Raw genomic sequence first — 19,102 nt, 5'->3', positions numbered from 1 at the left:
TGTTGGGAAAATTTTTACAATTTTTTTGTTTCCCAAATAATAAGGAAAAAGTTATTTACTAACAATCTAAGAAGTTAAAGGAAAAATAACACATGAGAGGTGGGGAGTGGGAATCTGAGAAAAGTAAAAATATCTTAAGCTTCTTAACTTGGCAACAAAGGGACTTAGAAACTAGAAACTGATTTTTTTTTTTCTAACTGCTTCTAAAATTAATAAGTTTTAAAATTTAAAATAATTAGAAGAGCAAACTGGTAGAGGGAAAAATAAAGTATATGTATACACAGACATAGCAGAAGGCATAGGAGGGCTGTAGAACTACTCATGCAGGTCCAAATGCCCTGTCTACTTGTTCCTCTACAGCTTGAGCACTGCCTCCATCTAGACCATTCCTAAAAACCTCCCATCTCTCCTTCTCCCCACCCATGATCCCACTACATACTGAACAAATTTATATTACAGTATCTATAATACTTCATTATGTTTGTTGTTTACAAACCAATCTTGCTCATTAGGCATAAACTCTTAAGGACCAGAACAGCCTCCTTCTCATTTCTACATCCCTTCCTATATCACAGTTACTCAATGTTCGTTGAATGGATGAAAATAGAGGCAATTTTTACATACTTAAAACAACTAGAGAATTGATTGTACATGACCAAGGTTATATAACATAATAAATTGTTGCAAGAGGCTAAAAACCATGTCTAAGTTACTACTGCATTTCTGACAAAGTCATTCTTGGATATTTTTGTTAAGTTTAGAAATCAATTGAAATCAGGATGTAGGAGGACGTACTAGACAACATTAAGGTGTCTTCCATCTCCAAAGCTCAAAGTTTAGAGAAAAACTTTAAGAGACACTTTGACTGATTGTCCCTGAAATCGTACAACACCTGCAGAAGCTCTATGTCTTCATGGTTTTCAGACCCAGGAGTATTCTCCATCAATATGGCGGACATCACTCGCACGTTCATTTTCACCATATCCAATTCACTGTGCAGTTTTCCAATCTGTAGAGAGCAACACAATCACCAGTCAGTGCAACACACAAAGAATAACTACCTTGTTTCCTGCCCCCATGGGATATTTGCTGGACGAAAAAATGCTTTTGCAAAATTTAATATTTTCAAACTTAAATTTCACATAAATATACATAGTTATTTTACAAATGTATACCTTGTCACCTTCTAAAAGGACTTGAGATCTCTTGTAATAAACCCCAAAATATGCTTTAGGAATTTTTAAAATGAAAGAAAAAAAAAAGATTAGAACTCAATATGGAGAAGGGAGAGGTACTAGGTACCTAGCAGAAGAAGGTACCAGAAACCTGGATAAAATGGCAAAAGTTATCCTGAGTTTCTTGGCAACCAATAGGATAAAAGAAAAACAAATGAGGGTTATCTAGTTCTCATGGTATTAAAGAAGAAGGAATAAAGAAACACCTTTTTTCCCTGTATTAAATTCTAAGAGAAATTAGTCACATGAATTGTTATATAAGAAAAAAATAAATAATACAAAAATCTTCAATTATAATTCCTTTACAGCAGAATGGAAATGAGCCTCATATAATAATCGTTTATCTGTACCTTGGATAAACTGATATATACAAAGAAGTAAATACAATTCAGTTGGCATAATAAATACAAGTAATAAGACTACCATTTACTAAACTCTCTGAAATACGTGACAGTCCTACCAGAAGTAACAGGAATTAGCTGATGGACACTAGATCCAGTCCACAGTCAAGGCTCCACAAAGCCCTGAAAGCCACTAGGCAAGCACAACTCTTAAAAAGTTGCGCTTTGGAAGCAGACAGAACCCATGGGATTACTCCTTCTTGGAACTGAACTATGGTAAATCACACAGTATTACTAAGTTTCTTCCTCTGTAAAATGAGTGTACCTACATCTCAATGTTGTTAACCAGAAAAGACAAACTGTATATGAGGTGCTTACAAATCAGGAAAAGACATCGATAAATACAGTGACTGCTGTTGTTACCTGTTCTGGGACCAATGTAATAGTTGAGTTCCTTGGCGCAATCACGGAAGAAAGAGCTGGTGCAGTAGGGACAGCTGCTGGAGGATTTGATGAGATTTGAGCAGTCTATGAGGATGAAATATGGTAATATTATTATGTGAATTAACATAGCCACCCAACGCCAAGCTTTTTCCATCCAGCTAACTCAAGCACTCTCAAAGTCCTGTGTACAGGGTATCTGCCCAGAGTAAATCACCAACTACACAACCCGTCCAGCAATTTTCTGAAGAATGCTAGGCAAATGAGATGCCCATAATAAGGCAGGTATTCAACAAAAGGTGGCTATTAGGATCATCATTTACCACTTAAGAAAATGCGCCCACCCCCCACCTTTTTTTTTTTTTTTTTTTTTTACCAAGGGTCTAAGTGATAAACTGCCATGTGAGATTATTGATGCCTTCTCTTTGGGTTGTTAATAACAAATGGTAGCTCCATTCATGTCAAGTCTTTTTAAGCCACAGCTGACAAGGCATATCCTTCTCCATCAATGACCCTCCTTGGGTCAATGCCACATCTCCAACCTTGGGTGGAGAGATGAAAGCTCAAGGCTCTAGGCCAGTGCTTCTCAACATTAATGTGCAGAGAAAACACTCGGAAATCTTGTAAAAAGGGAGGTTCTGATTAGTCTAGGGTGGAGCATGCCAAACAAACTTTCACACTTTAAGTAGCAAAACACACTTTAAGTAGCAAAAGCCCAAGTCTCGGTTATTCTATGAGATACTGCAATATCCTTCTAATAAGTTCATCTTTTTGCTTAAGCTAGGTGGATTTAGGGTTGTCTCCTGCAATGAGAAAAGACCCAAGTGATATACTACTATAGTCTCCATGGGTCAAAGAAAGGTCTCCTACCTCCTGTCTTGCTGTTTCAGCCTCTGCTCCTGAGGGAGGAAACTGAACGCCTTTCTTAAGCAGGTCGAGGTATATTTCTTTGACTTCGCTTACATCCACACCTCCTGGGAAACCCTGTGACCAAGTCTGAATTCAAGAGATGAAAAGTTCCAGAGTTAAAACAGCAGCAAAACCAAAACACAATTTTTTTTTTTTTTTTGAGACAGAGTCTCACGCTATTGCCCAGGCTGGAGTGCAATGGCACAATCTCTGCTCACTGCAATCTCCGCCTCCCGGGTTCATGCGATTCTCCTGCCTCAGCCTCCCGAGTAGCTGGGATTACAGGTGCCCGCCACCACGCCTGGCTTATTTTTTGTATTTTTTAGTAGAGACAGGGTTTCACTACGTTGGCCAGGCTGGTCTCGAACTCCTGACTTTGTGATCCGCCCACCTCAGCCTCCCAAAGCGCTGGGATTACAGGCCTGAACCACCGCTCCCAGCCGAAAACACAATTCTTAAGCTCCTGATAGAAAATAAGAGATCAATAATTATGTACCCCACTCAGAAAGAGAAAGCTACTTTTCAATGCCATGGGCAATTTCATTTGAAATTCAATGAAATTTGAAAATTTCATTTTCAAAGGCTAGGAAAATATAAAATCTTTTAAATCAGACTTCCATGCCTCAAAATCTTGAAGAAACCCTAAGATATATACCATCAATTGTTTTTTGCTGCTCTGAATCCAAAATTAATAGATTCCAAAATAACATCAGTAGCTCTTTTTCCAAGTAACCTTGAACTAGTCAGTTAGCTGGAACAGTTCTCCTACCTGCAAAACGAACATACACATCACTGTCTTTCCCATTTGACAGATAAAATAGAAACTGAGAGGAAAGTAGGGAAATGACTACAAATTCTTCAGAAAAAGGGCACCATCCAATGCCAACAAATTATTATCACACAGAAACTAAAATAGCAAAAATGCTTTTCTGGCTCAATCCTAGACATATAAAAGGTAAGTGAAACGATCAGGAGGTAAGCTATTAAATCCCTAATCTTAGAAATTTACCATCCCATGAGGTACACAACAGACTTACCTTAATGAAATTCAAGATTCTATTCTGAATGTCTAATGGCAAGTTGTATCTGGGATTCAGTAGCTTAACTAAATTCTCTTTAACAAATTCCTTCTTCACAATCAGAGACTGGAAACTTGGACCACAGTTCTGCACACACATGTCAATAAGCTAAATTAGAAAAAAAATTAAACATTATATTTATCTGGCAAAACCACCTCCCAAAAATGTAAGGGAAAAACTGCTAAATAATGATTTCTACCAGCATCCTAATTAACAAACATAATTTAGTATCTACTAAAATATATGGCAAAACGTTAGGTTCTGGGGCTACGTGGAAGTATGAGCATAATGTAACAGTCTGGAGGACAGACTTATTGAGGAGTCCGAGCACATCCAGAAGGGCATTAACAGCAATGCAGAGTACTAAATGCTAAATGCTGAAGGGACGTGCAGGCCAAACATATGAGCTATGAATGGAATAATATCTGTCCCCGTTTACCCAGGGTAGCACAGGTATATTCCCAATGTCCTGTTTATTAATGATGACACACCCTTTCACTTTCAAAAATGTCCTGGTTTGGACGATAGATTACACAGTCACCCCAGCTATAGGACCTTATAGGCAAGAGTGATTATTTAGGGCTAGGTGGTCTTACAAGACTTTTGGAAAAGGCTAATTGGAAGCTGGGCTTTGCAAAATGGCTAAGAACAGTAAAAATGAGTATAGAGCTATATTCTAGACAGAGAAATTGTATGGAAAATATATAAATGTGGAAAAGTGAGTAAGTTATGAAGAGAGAGATAAGTACTCTGGTCTGTCTAGTAGAGGCATCCTGATACAGATAAATTGGGGACATTGGAAAGATAGGGTGGATAAAGTCCGTCCAGGTTGTAGAGGAGTTTGTGTGGCAGTGCAAAGGGTGTGGATATTATCTTGAAGGCACTAAGAAGTTACAGAGGGTCTCTGTTAGTTTGTCACCATCACACCTTTACCCTGAAATTGAGGAAAAGGTTAATGTGTGCAAAGTAATATTCTGGATAGATTGTCAGGTAGCACTCTGCAAAGGCAAGCGGAGAGAGAAGAAACCTGGAATGACAGAAAGATCCAGTAGCAATCCACTAGTTCAGGCATGATATACAAAAGGCCTAAACTAAGATGATGTGGGTACAAGAAAAGGAGTCATGACAGCATTATGAAGGAAGAACTTTGAATGACAGTGCTGGTCAAACAAGGAAGATGACTGAAAGTTAAGTGACTCTCATTCTGCATGAGGACCCCTGTGATGGAAATTTGGAAGAGGGGGTGGTATGGCTAGTCTAGGTGTAAAAATGATGGGCTGAAATTTAGATATTTTGAGTTCAAAAGATAAGGGGCATTTAAGTAGGTGTTTAGCAGTGAGCTGGACACACACAGCTATAGTTCAAGAGAGTGAAGGGCCAAAAGTGAGTCATCAAGGCTGCCTACAATGAGAAGAGAGGAGGAAGGGCTGAAACACTGGGGTTCACCTACTATACGGGCCAACGAAAATCCAAGGAAGGCAATCAAAGAGTAACTGACAGAAAATGAAGCACAAAATCAGGAGTACATAAGGCACCTCTTTGGTGAAGTCAAAAGAAAAGTTTCCTGGAGGATGGGGTGTTATACAGTTAAGAAGATGGACTGAGGAACATCAGTTTCCTTGAAAAACACATTTGCAATAAAGCAACATGAGCAGAAACTTGACTAAGAAAGAATGAACTGATACTGAAGAACTGCATGCAGGAAGTAGATTTCTAAAAGTAATCTAAAAACAAAATTAAATCTTTAGTTTCCATGCTACCACCTCAAATTAGAAAGGTCATAGAAACCATAACATGACCAGGATAGGTATAATCATCTCTGCAGAATAGAAGCCCTGAAAATGGACTTCATGCCATGCTTTGCAATTTTAGTCTCTCTTTAATGGCAATACATAAAGCGGCAGCATGTATGAACGCTATAGTTTTAAGGCACTGTGACCAAGAAAGTAATCAGAAAACATAGAAGCTGAGCACATGCAGCTGTGTGAAACACAGAGAAAACCTTTAAGGCAAAGGAAAATAAAAACAAAATCCAAAACATATTAAGATGAATCTGTACTAGTACAGCTTGGTGAGACAAAGTCGGAAAGTTGAATAACATGTCACTTAGCTTGACAGATTATTGTAATGAGTTTTTAATGGGTGAAATGCTGAAAGGAAAATTTACAGAAAATTCACCTAATTATTGTACATCTTAGCAAAACCTAGCCCCAGGTGTCATCTCCTAGGTGTATTATGGAAAATGCCACAATCTCAACATCTCAACTCACTGCAACTTCTGCCTCTTGGGTTCAGGTGATTCTCATGCCTCAGCTTCCCAAGTAGCTGAGATTACAGGCATGCACCATCACGCCCAGCTAATTTTTTTATTTTTAGTAGACATGAGTTTTCGTCATATTGGCCAGGCTGGTCTCGAACTCCTAGCCTCAAGTGATCCACCCACCCCGGCCTCCCAAAGTGCTGGGATTACAGTCATGAACCACTGCACCTGGTCCTCACAAACTAATTTTTATCTTTGGTGCAACAAGATTTTATGATAATGGGTAACACTTCCAGGAGGTACATGCACAAAATCAAAGAGTCAACATGAAATGCTAAAATTGTGGACATCTGGAGATTAGCACTCACGCCTTTTGTGTTTTCCCATTAGAATCAAGAATGTCAGGACTAATTACTTCTACATCACCTCCTCTATTATGTCACCAGAACCTCTTTCACCCTCCAACTCACTCAAATAAGTAATAAAACCTATGTGGCAAATTGGAAAAATTAAATATGTTTTCACATATTCTGAAATTGAACTTTGGTGCAAATGTGTTCAGATAACCCATCTTTGGAAATAAGACAAATAAGAATCCATAATCTGAGGTGGGATTGAAAACTCAGGAGCCAAGGAACAAAGAGAGACTGAAGGGGGTGACTCCAGGCTTCACTGATCTTTTGGGCTTGGCTGGGTAAATCACTTATCCTAAGCCTCAGTGTCCTTATCTGCAAAATGGACATAGTATCTCCCTCTAGAGACTTGTTGTAAGGCCCAAATGAAACATAACAAAGAGCCTGCCACAAAGCAGGACCTCAATACATGGCAACTATTTAGATCATCTTCCATAGAGAACTTCCTAGCGGGAGCGAATGTGATGATTAGCTGATCTAAGTATTTTAAGAGAGGGCTGGAAGAAAAAGAGGTGGCTGACAGTTTTCTCACTGTAAATTTCCAAACCAGGCAGAGTGACAACAACCAGGTTTCAGGGCCATCAGAGCTACAGCTGGGCCATGAATAGTGCCTACACCAAGGTGACTACCCCACCCTATGATGACACCCCTAGGAGAGGTCTCAGTCTTCTCACTCCCTCCAACTGCGACAAGCTCCTGGGGGGACAACCACATGGTTTTGTTTTGCTTTGTTTTGTTTGGATACAGAGTCTCGCTTTGTCACCCAGGCTGGAGTGCAGTGGCACAATCTAGGCTCACTGCAACCTCCGCCTCCTGGGTTCAAGCAATTTTCCTGCCTCAGCCTCCCGAGTAGCTGGGATTACAGGCACCTGCCACCATGACTGGCTAGTTTTTGTATTTTCAGTAGAGATGGGGTATTACCATGTTGCCCAGGCTGGTCTCTAACCCCTGACCTGAAGTGATCTACCCTCCTCGGCCTCCCAATGTGCTGGGATTACAGGCATGAGCCACTGCACCCAGCCTGATATTTTGTTTCACTGGTAAATTTGCCAAAGGAGAATAAACCAAGCTTTTTCTTCATTATTATTTTCAACCACATTTTACACATTTTATGAAACCCCTGAAGCTCACTGCTTAGGGGGTGTGCCACAAAGGCCTATTAACTAATTGATTCTCAGGAAGCTGTTCAACCACTTTCCATTTGACAATAACAGTAGCCTCTTGCTGAGATTTATCACAATTGACTCATTCAAGAACAGAATACTCTCTGGCTCAGAGTAATAAAGCCTGGTAACAAAATTCTGCTGAAACACAAAACAAAACTGCTCCACCAACTGATGGTAGGAAATCATGGTACAGTCAGGTTCCGTCAAAGCCTAATCAAGGCTAACACGTCCGTGGAGAACTCAACATGACAGATAACATAAAGAATATTTATGATCGACTTTGACACGCTCTCATCACTTTACATTAATAAAATCGAAATGTCATATAAAGGGATTATTTTTAAAGAGTTTACTGGTAAACTTATAATTGCTTTTGACAGACATGGGTGACCCCTTCTGTGACTAATTTCCCTCATAATTAAATTTGGCTTCCGTGAATATTAAAGTCAGTTCTGAGGCCTTAAGCATACCTCTGCAAGGCAGTGAGTAGTCTGAGATGAGGTGACCGGACCATTCAATACACAACTTGGGGAAATCAGCATGAAGATATGAAGAGTCAAAGGCCTATTTAAAGAAAATCCAAGGAAAAGCCAGGTGTTTTTCCTGACTTTAATGTACTGTGACCCCAAGGATGAAGGTGTATTCTGACCTCTGACTTGTGACTCTTGCCAGTTTTTAGGCACAGGCTTTAGATTCTCTTGTTCTCACACATTGGACAGAAACCACGAGGTAAGGGAGCTACAGATCTGAGGTGGAACAGATAATGGGAACGACAGCGAGCAGATTAGACTACCGGATGAGAAGGAAGAGTGGAAGCCCAAAGACAGAGGACCAGAGGCACAACACTCTGGAATGACCCAACTTTCTCAAGGAGGGTCCCTGGTCCATCCTCACAGGGAGGGAACCATGATGGAAGAAGATATGGAGGTGGGATTAAGAAGCAACCACTGAAACATCAAGTAGGCTGGGCACAATGGAGAAGGCGGCAAACTGTTATGAATGGTGATGAACACCTGTAAAAAGCAAAATAATAATACCCCATGCCGAAATAGAGAAGGGGGCATACATTCATCTTCTGCCCTTCTCTTCCTTACTCAATTCTCCTAACCTTTGGCACCCTTAAGATATCCCAGATGTACTAAATGTATGGTTTACGTGAATATTAAAGTCAGTTCTGAGGCCTTAAGCATACCTCTGCAAGGCAGTGAGTAGTCTGAGGTGAGGTGACTGGACCATTAAATACACATCTTGGGGAAATCAGCATGAAGATATGAAGAGTCAAAGGCCTATTTAAAGAAAATCCAAGGAAAAGGGCACATCTACCCATCTTTCTACTCCGGTTCTACAGTACCTTCCATTAGCCCTTGAGTCTTCCCGGATACTAGGAGAGACAGGATTAGGTGTGTGTATGAGGGTGGGGTGATTAATCATTAATCCAGTCAACATCTGATATACCTGGCCCTGTACTACTCAGGAAGAAACTAAAGACACAAAGGAAACACAGTAGCCTGCTCTTTTAAGAGGCTTGATTCGTTCTGAGAAACAAAGTGGAATGAGGTAAAGGCATGGAATTTAGAATCTGAGGAATGGGATCAAATCTTGCCTATGCTATGTAATAGCCATTTTCATCTCGGAAATAAATCAGTTTCTGTTAGTCTCAATTTCTTAATCTGTGAAACAGAGTTAATAATAGAACGACTTCACAGGGTTGTCAAGAGCATTGGTCAGGCGCCAGGCATTTCCATCAGTGACCCATCGTTCTGGGATTTCTACAGAAGTGCCTCATTCCTCTCTCCACAGTCTCCTCCATTCTGTGACCTTCAAGAGTTAAGGACAGGTGAGAGGTCAAAAAAAAAAAAAAGGAGAAGGGGGAAAATGCCTCTAAAACTATATTCAGATCCCAATGTGAAGGGTTTAATGATCAAATCATGAAGACTGTTCACTGCATTTCTGCTTATTCAGTGAGCCGATGCAAGATGTCCATTTTCTTCTACATGTAACTAGAAACCAGGAGCTATGCTCACATATGCCCCAAAGTCCTCTTGATAAAGACTAATGCTCCTAAGGCAGTGGGATGTTGGCTGATCAGTGCCGTGACCATGCACAGTCTTGGGCTGGGCTAAGATAAACAAAGGCGTGCAGAATAAATCAGAAAGCTACACAGCTCACTCTCAGGCAGCAGGCAGGGCTTGCAACACATACTAAAGTAAAAAACGACAACTCACCAACGTGACTGAAGAGGTCATATGGCCAAGGATGGTGGGAAAATGGGAACACATCAAATAAGAGTCCACACTTAAATCACAGACAATACAACACACAGGAGAATTGCTTAAACCAACATAGAACATTCTCCAAGTCACACCAGGCAACAGAACTTGGTTGGAATTTAATGAGCTGAGAGCATCTCAGGATTCCACAAAGCTGTTCAAGTGAGGTAGAAAGCTAACAGGGAGGTATTTTTCAAAATTTCAATTCTCCTCATCTGAAATTATGGTTAATTAACACATGCGCAAACTTTTTTTTTTTTTTTTTTTGAGAAGGAGTCTTGCTCTGTTGCTCAAGCTGGAGGACAGTGGTACGATCTCGACTCACTGCAACCTCCACCTCCCAGGTTCAAGCAATTCTCCTGTCTCAGCCTCCAAGTAGCTGGGACTACAGGCACACGCCACCACGCCTGGCTACTTTTTGTATTTTTAGTAGAGATGAGGTTTCACCATATTGGTCAGGCTGGTCTCGAACTTCTGACCTCAGGTGATCCACCTGCCTCGGTCTCCCAAAGTGCTGGGACTATAGGCGTGAGGCACCGTGCCCAGCCACAAACTTTTTTCTTTAAGAGTTGAGGTCTCTCTTTGTCACTCAGGCTGAGTTGCGGTGACATGATCATAGCTCATTGCCATCTTGAATTCCTGGGCTCAAGTGATTGTCCTGCCTCAGCCTCCTAAGTGGCTGGGACTACAGATGCAAGCCACCACATCTGGCTAATTTTAAAACATTCTGTAGAGACGGGGTCTCACCATCTTGCCCAGGCTGTTCTCAAACTCCTGGGCTCAAGTGATCATCCCACCTCGGCCTCACAAAGTGCTGGGATTACAGGCGTGAGCCACCACACCCAGCCAATACACAAACTTCTTGATCAATTCACCATGTATAATACATGTGAACCACTAATTCCTATCTCCTGACCAAGAAAAATTGATTTCTAAGGAACAAGCTCCTTCCATGAAATTAAATGCTATTAAATGCTATTATAAACAACTAAACTTTCTTTATTCTGTCGTTCTCATAAATGAAGAGTTTTAACTCATACTGTACACAACTCTTAGCTAACCTATTAGTTTTCTCAGAATACTTGCTTCGTATTTTTTACCCAGGATTAAAAATGTAACTATAGCTTGAGAAATCCTCGACTCTTAATTATAAAATTAAAGTACTTACTGACAAGGTAAGTTGGATTTCTTTATGATTGTAGTTTTTGGAAATCCTTTTCTTCAAAGCTTTCACTGCATCTTTTGGCCTATGGCAATAAATACACTGAAATCACCAATTTAGGCATTGCTGAAAACAAGCAGTCTCTCTGAAAAGCAACATGCATTCGGAGAGAGGCATGGCCAAGGAGCAGAAAACCAAGGCCTTGGTTCTACTGTGGGACCCTACGCAAGTGACTTAACTTCTTAAACCTAAATTTCTTCACGCATACAGGCAGACAATACCACCTACCCCCTTATGAGAATCAAATAAAATATTTTCGTATAAGACTGTTACCTAGAAAGAACTACCCATGAAATGTGCTCATTCCTGTATCCCTCTATTAATGCACAGAACCAATTTATAGGAAATGCAACTTCTGAAACAATGAATGTTACCATTTTTATTAAAACTATTAGTATTTCCTGAGCACCCTAGAGACAAGGGGATGTAACAGGAATTACAACAAACTAGGTCAGGTGCCAACACGCCACGATTTTATGCTACAAAGAAAGGACTGTTTATAAGGATCCAAATCTACTTTAAGAGTCTCTTTTTGTATTATCAATGAATTGGTATTATCAATGAAAATGTTCCCAGAGGAACTAAACATGATAAATAGGATTATAGGAAAAAAACCATACACACTTAAAAGTACTAACCATAAGCACTTTCCATTTATTTATAATAATTAACTTTGATGTTTTCTTTATCAACATAAGCTAGACTAAATCTCTTTTACTGTCAGTTATCACTTTAATATGCCCAGGAAAATTACCAGAATTGTGTTCCTTAGAACAACTTGTAATTGACTACAAGCAAACCAGTTTGCTCTTCTTAATGACTTTTTTCTTATAACTTCGATTCTCAAAAGTTTAAGAAGTTTAAGAACAAAAGATAGCACATGCTATAAGAATACAGCTTAAACATGGGTGAGTTGACATTCAGAAGGAAAAAAATTGCCCTGTGACAGGGAGGAAAAAAGACTGCTAGATTGTTTACTGGTTACTAAAAACAATTGCCCAGAAATAGGTCACCACCAGGAGTCAACCAGCTTCTTGATAATATTTGATGGTTTCATCAAATACTGGCACTGGGAGCCGGAGATATTCCTAAAGAAGGAAACAATCTCTCTTTTTCAATTTTTTTTTTTTTTTTTTTTTTTGAGCTAGAGTCTTGCTTTGTTGCCCAGGCTAGAGTGCAGTGGCGTGATCTCTGCTCACTGCAAGCTCCACCTCCCAGGCTCATGCCATTCTCCTGCCTCAGCCTCCCAAGTAGCTGGGAGGACTACAGGCACCCGCCACCATGCCCGGCTAATTTTTTTTTGTATTTTTTAGTAGAGATGGGGTTTCAACGTGTTAGCCAGGATGGTCTCGATCTCCCGACCTCATGATCTGCTCACCTCAGACTCCCAAAGTGCTGGGATTACAGGCATGAGCCACCGCGCCCTGCCTTTTTCCATCTTTTAGAAAGAAGGAATTTGAGCTTCACAGTGACAAAATTTGAAACTATTAAAGAAACTGCCAAGAGGAGAAAAATTATAGTGGATTTATGGATACTCCACATGTTGAAGCAAGCAGCTGCCCCAATATTTCAACCTGACAAGTCTTCAAAAGACAGAGGGTGCCTAATGAATGATGAAAACACTCTTTCAACAACAAAACCGAAACATGTGCAAGAGAAAACGTGCTGTAGTTCTGATGCTTATCAGAGGCAAATACATGGAAACCATGTTGTACTCACCCATCCTGGGTAGTGTTAATTATGTCACAGATGTGCATGAACTGGCCCCAGTCTTCAGTCTGAACTCCAGCAAATGTAGCCTTTTCTGCCAAGAAAAAGCTGTTGAGTCTGAGCTACAACAGAATAAAAAATGTCTGGTATTCCTGAAATAATCTGCCTGGCTGCACTAGCAAGTGTCATTAAGTTTATATTGCCAAAGGGCAAAGTGAATTTTTTTGGAACAGTTCTCAGTAATTCAGGAATCAATCAGAACCCAAGTGCAGAGTGCTGCTGCAGCAACAGTAATGAGTGACCTATTAATAAAGAACACAAGCATAACACCTGGCCACAGGCCCAGGACAGGCCAGCTAAATCTCCGCCTGCCTGGCTTTCAGAGAAGGGAACTAGGGCTTAGTGAGCAGCTACCTACAAGGTGAACTGCATAGTGCTAAGTATTTTATCATATGCAATCTCATTTAACCCACTGTTAGAGATGATGAGATAGAAGTTCAGAGAGGTTAGGAAATGACCAAAGTTATACAGTCAGTATGAAGTAGAATTGGCATTCAAATCTAGGTTGTTTGGTCCCACTGTTTGTTTTTAAAAATAATTTATTCTCTGGGGGGGACAGGAGGAAAGAACTTTTAAAGGAGAGAAGTAATCCGTTGGTTTTAGGAGCCAAAACATTGGCACAACTCCAAATAAAAGTAATACGTTTATTCTCCTATCATCTTAATCTCACGATTCCTTCTAATTTTACCAATTATTATAACTTCAACCAACACTTGCAAAGACACTGCTTATCTCGACTATGTAAAAACTTCCATTGCATACGCTTTTACTATCAGCCTTAATTATTTCAAACTGGCGCTGGATAACTATCCGAACTAATAATAATAAGCATCTAAACTAACCACAGCTGCATCAGGCTGACCAGCATGCTTCTGCACTTGGAACTCTATGATTAGATAATCAGGCATCTTTCTCTCTCCAGACAGCCCCTTTAAGAATACAGGATGTTATCTGGAAAGGGTAATGGAACACTCAGTACGAATGCGCTAACATCTTCCTAAGAAGGACAAGATCCCTACGCATGAAAACACGGGGTTCTGGGGGAAATGGAGAAAAAAACAAAAAGGATAGAGAAGGGGAAGAATAAGGACTTGCTTGGGGGAACCCCAAAGTTTAGCTTGCTTTCAATCAAGGAAAAGAACCACTTGAGGCCAGGCCCGGTGGCTCAAACCTGTAATCCCAGTCACTTTGGGAGGCCGAGGTGGGTGGATCGCCTGAGGTCAGGAGGTCGAGACCAGCCTGGCCAGTAAGGTGAAACTCCATCTCTACTAAAAATACAAAAATTAGCCTGGCATGGTGGCATGTGCCTGTAGTCCCAGCTACTCGGGAGGCTGAGGAAGGAGAATTGCTTGAACCGGGAGGCGGAGGTTGCAGTGTGCCGAGAGCTACTGCACTCCAGCCTGGGTGACACTCTCCGTCTCAGAAACAAAAAACAAAAACCTTGAATTTGGCACCGACTGGACAAAGCTTATCTTCCTAGAAAACTCCTATTCACCCTTCAAAAGCCACAGCAGAATTCATTTCTCCCTTCTCCTAAGTTTTGTGTGTTTTGCATTTTCTTGCATTGCAAAGGTGCCGTGCAAAACTGTGCCCGTCTTCCCTACAAAAGAGTTCGTTCCCTCAGGTTTGAGACCACGTCTCACCTTGGCCTCACCAGTGCCTGATCCAGGTCCAGGCACATAGCTGACAGTTAGTCCATGTTTACAGAATTAAAAAATTAAGCAGATGAATTGCTGAAGTTTCGTTTGCCTATGAAGATACAGTCTGAACCCATTTCTGCTCGGGGTTCATTCTAATATCCAACAAAGCACAGCCATTAAGGGAAAGCATCTCCTCAATGGTAGCTACTCTGACCGTCTTATAAGGATGTGTAAACTAAGGTTCTGTTTAAGTGGTGTGCTCGGTGTCACAGCAGTTAGTAGAGCTGTGATCTAAATTTTCCAAATCTGGGCCTCCTTACTACAACTACTAGGTTCTCACGATTTCATCACCCCACTAAGTTCCTGACATCACCACACTTTGCCTGGCATTAATATGCACTCGTGCCACACCCAATTCCCAAGGGAGGAATCAGGGACAAGAAGGAGCAGTGAGCTGCTGCTGGTAAGAGTCCAATCACTGGCTTCTACATACATCATGCAAGGTACATCCGGAGGAGAGAGAAATCATTTAGGTGGATGCCAGTGTAGTCCCTAGTGGCCTGCGAGAGACCTCCGTGGCCCCAGATGGCTCCTCTGTTCCCCTCCTCTTCACTCCCATGCCAAGCATTTTCATTCTCTTTGTTTACCCAGAAAAGCAGTCCAGGTTGTATAAGCTTGGCACTAGAGAAAACTGGTTTGGGGAGACCTGCCCCTCACAGTAAGGCCACATCACTCAGTCTCCCAGAGCCTCCTCTTCTGATTGTAAAACGAGCGTAACAATCCCGTGCCCTGGAGAGTGTGCCTTTAGGAAGAACTTTCCCCTGGCGGAGAAGTTTCTGGTGTCTCCTGGTGGAGGCCCAAACACTCTATGCCTGACTCCCGCGGTTCACCTGTTTGGTTCCACTCCCCAGGAGGCATCGAAAGGAAGGTACATTTTTGAGGACTGAGGTTCTACAGTGAGTTGGCCAAGAAGGAAACGACGAAAGGGGGCCGGGTGGAATGCGGGTGCCCTGGGAAAGTTGCGGGGGGAGGGGAAGGATTTTTTCAAGTTGGACTAACTCCGTCCTCTGCAGGCCGAGAACGGATCAAGCAGGAAAGGATCCCACGGTCCCCTGCCTGCCTGGGCGTCTCTCCCCGCGCCTCCTTACCTATAAGGTGGCCCACGGAGGTCGCGTAGGGATCCCGGTGACTCTTGCCAAACGCCATGGTAGCGCCAAAGAGCCGGGCCCAGGAAATCCGCCTCCACCGCTCTCCGGCTCCCGACTCCACCCGCTCGGTACCCTTGGCTCCTCCTCTTCGCCCGAGCGCTTCCCGGGCTCTGGCGGAGGCGGTGCGTTCTGCGCTGCCGCTGCGGGGCGCGGGCACCGAGCGTGAGGAGCTGGGCGCGGGGCAGGGACGCGAGGGCGGGGCTTTGGGACGCCCCGCGCACCTGCAGCGCGCCCTGCGGGACCGGCGAGGAGGCTGCACTGCCGGCTGCAGGTGGTACAGGCGGGTGGTGGCGGGTGTATGGAGCCTGCGAGAGTGGCGCGGCCGCCCGCTTGGATCCCAGGTGGGCTCTTCGCCAGGTGCTGGAGGAGCAGGCAGCCCAGAATCTCCAGCCTGGGAATTAGAGACCCAGGCTTTGATCCCGCCGCTTGCTGGGCACATTGTCACTCTTCTCTGCGCCTCTTTGGCTGCCCTGGGTAGACCAAAGATAATAGGGGGTTAATAACACAAATCTCAGAATTGTGAGAATTAAGGGAAGGACGTAACCGATTAGGTCGGTGTCTGGTACCCACAAAATAGTTAGCCACTGAATAAATTGAATAACTAGAAATATTTACCCTCGACCTGCCTTCGCCCTAGAGATCCTGGAGGGGAGGTGTGCGCCCTGCGCTTTAAAGCTGCAGTCGTGTCTAGGAGGAAGGATTGGCTTCGAATTTAGGGCTTCCCAGAAGCAAGCCCTTTTTGTCTCTGTCCTATTTCCTCGAGGGACCACAGGGCGCCGCCAAGCAAGCTTGTTTTCTAACCCCACCTTCTGGGACCCGCGTTTTCCAGCCTGATTCTAAAAACGGGAGAGGGGCTTTCCGTTTCCTCTGGCAAGGAGTATGCTTGGCTTTAGGCCTGCTTTGTAACGTAGGTCCGAGTCTGAGAAGCCCAACACCTTTCCAGCTGCCCCTTCAGAACCAGAATTTACTTCCTATTCCTTTGCACTCAATTAACATCTGATTGGCGATGTTAACAATCTCCAGCCAGCAGGAGCCTGCCAGAGTGAGGTGTCCCCAGGCGGTGTTAGATAGCCATAGATGAGCTCCTGGTGCTTGTAGATCCTGTTGCCTGTGGTCTAACTGGCACCCATTTCAAGCCTGTTTTTTAGCCCTGGAGATGGTGACTAGGGAGACGAAGGGGACCTGTTTTGACTTCTGTCCGTGGTCTTGTGAATTTTAATATAGAGGTCAAAACCAATTGCCATGCACTCCAAGAGGCTAACATTTAAGTATCTCTAACTCAATTATTTATAATTTTTCTTGACCAAAGCGAGCCAAAACCTGGGATTCTAAAATCTAGAATGAAATATTCTTGCTATGTCTCATAATGGGATTTGTCCCACGTGGAACTAATATTCTCCACCTGCCTATTCAGGGCGAGTAGCTATTTCAGATGTTGCCATTTATCAACTTCGTTAGTCATCACTACAGCCTCTGCTGACACTGTTGAAAACCTCTTTTGTGACATCACCAACCTAATCTGTATTCCATGCTACAGCTTCTAGAAAATATTTTGCCTTTTCTGCAACCTAGAATCAACCTACAATCTCTGAAAAAGAAAACCAATTTTAGCTTAGGCCAGTGTTGGTGTCAGTGGCCTACCATCAGATAATGAGAACGAGAAAGGAAGCAAGCACCCAGAGATAGATTTTTTAACATACTTCCATGTGGGAGGTTTTTCTTTTCTTCTTCTTCTTTTTTTTTTTTTCTCCTGTGTCTGATTTCCTTACATGACAGGACTGAGGCACCGAGAAAGAGGAGAAACAGTAGCAAGGACTGTCTTCTGGACTTGATGCCTTGGGTGAACAGAACCAAGGTTGATGAGTACTACCTGTGTTCTATCTCAGCAACGCCTGGCAGAAGTTTTTCTCTCTCCCTGCGCCCTCCAGGGTGTTGTGGTGGTTGTTGCAGCCTTCTCTTCCTGTACTCTCTTCCTTTCTCCGTGATCCCTCTTCTCTCCAGGCGTGAAAATCAACGTGGTTAATTTTAGTAAAGTCTAGCCGCAGGGACAATAGAATTCACAGCTAAGTTGAGGTCAGAGAAGGAGCAGAATCCCACAAGGGGAAAATGACACCAGGAGTAAAATCTTACCACAATTTCAATTCCAAGAACACTTAGTCAACATTTATTTATGTAAAACGTGCTAAGTGCAACTAGAAAATCTATCTTAATCTTCACAATCCTGGGAGGTGGGTAGTATTAACCTCATTTTACAAATATATAGTCTGAGATTCAGAAAGATCAAGCTTATAAATGGCTTCACTAAAGTTTGACTCATGGTTGCCTGGTTCCAAAGCCTGTATTATTGTCACTAGGTGAATCTGCTTATTGAGCCTGATGTCTTACCTTTTTAAGGGATCTGCTTGATTCGGTGTAGGACCTCTTGAAGAATACAGGAATAGGGGAAGTCATATACTTTGCTGGCACAAGGTCCTGCTTTTTTTCTGTTCTTGTTCAATAGCGAATATTTTCTGTGCTAGAACTATATGCCAGATATGTTCTAAACATATTACATGCGTTATGTCATTTAATCACATAATAACGTTATGAGACCAGTACCATTATTACTTTATATTCGATATTAGAAAAACCGAAGTAATGGCTGGGCGCGGTGGCTCACACCTGTAGTCCTAGCACTTTGGGAGGCCGAGGCAGGCAGATCACCTGAGGTCAGGAGTTCAAGACCAGCCTGGCCAACATGGTGAAACCCTGTCTTTACTAAAAATACAAAAATTAGCTGGGCGTGGTGGCAGGTGATTGTAATTCCAGCTACACGGGAGGCTGAGGCAGGAGAATCGCTTGAACCCGAGAGGTGGAGATTGCAGTGAGACAAGATTGCACCACTGTTCTCCAGCCTGGGCAACAGAGTGACTCCGTCTCAAGAAAAAAAAGAGGAAAAAAAAAGAAAGTCAATAATTTTTCACATAGTCACATTGCTAGGGAAGGACTGTCTAATTCCAGAACCTGTGACTTGAACGGCTGTCACATTGCTAGGGAAGGACTGTCTAATTCCAGAACCTGTGACTTGAATGGCTGTGCTATGTCATCTCTTATGGATAGAGCTCTAGATGGTAGGTGGTGCCCTTCACTAGTTCACATTTTGAAAGCA

General features: G+C 42.4%; 1 protein-coding gene across 8 annotated transcripts in view; it reads right to left on the bottom strand.

The window, feature by feature from the left end:
* The window catches only part of TOM1L1 (target of myb1 like 1 membrane trafficking protein), a 62,799-nt gene extending 45,487 nt beyond the window's left edge, over window positions 1-17,312 (bottom strand). For 4 of the 8 annotated variants that reach the window (XR_009215056.1, XM_032162789.2, XM_058444664.1 and 1 more), the window contains exons 1-8: window positions 16,570-17,312; window positions 15,895-16,424; window positions 13,056-13,140; window positions 11,283-11,361; window positions 3,964-4,113; window positions 2,888-3,013; window positions 2,000-2,104; window positions 893-1,009 (exon numbers count right to left, since the gene is read on the bottom strand). Coding sequence is in view for 7 of the 8 variants with exons in the window: in XM_032162789.2 (XP_032018680.2) it covers window positions 893-1,009; window positions 2,000-2,104; window positions 2,888-3,013; window positions 3,964-4,113; window positions 11,283-11,361; window positions 13,056-13,140; window positions 15,895-16,393 (1,161 nt within the window). In the remaining variant the exon portion in view is untranslated. Of the gene's footprint in view, window positions 1-892; window positions 1,010-1,999; window positions 2,105-2,887; window positions 3,014-3,963; window positions 4,114-11,282; window positions 11,362-13,055; window positions 13,169-15,239; window positions 15,453-15,894; window positions 16,425-16,569 lie in introns of those variants that run through there. The other 4 variants (XM_058444667.1, XM_058444665.1, XM_058444666.1 and 1 more) reach the window with 4 other exon arrangements.
* Between the last annotated feature and the right edge of the window lie 1,790 nt (window positions 17,313-19,102).

The sequence above is a fragment of the Hylobates moloch genome, unplaced genomic scaffold (genome assembly GCF_009828535.3).
Source record: "Hylobates moloch isolate HMO894 unplaced genomic scaffold, HMol_V3 SCAFFOLD_10, whole genome shotgun sequence".
NCBI classification, from domain to species: domain Eukaryota; kingdom Metazoa; phylum Chordata; class Mammalia; order Primates; family Hylobatidae; genus Hylobates; species Hylobates moloch.
This window is presented reverse-complemented; position numbering and strand designations above follow the sequence as displayed.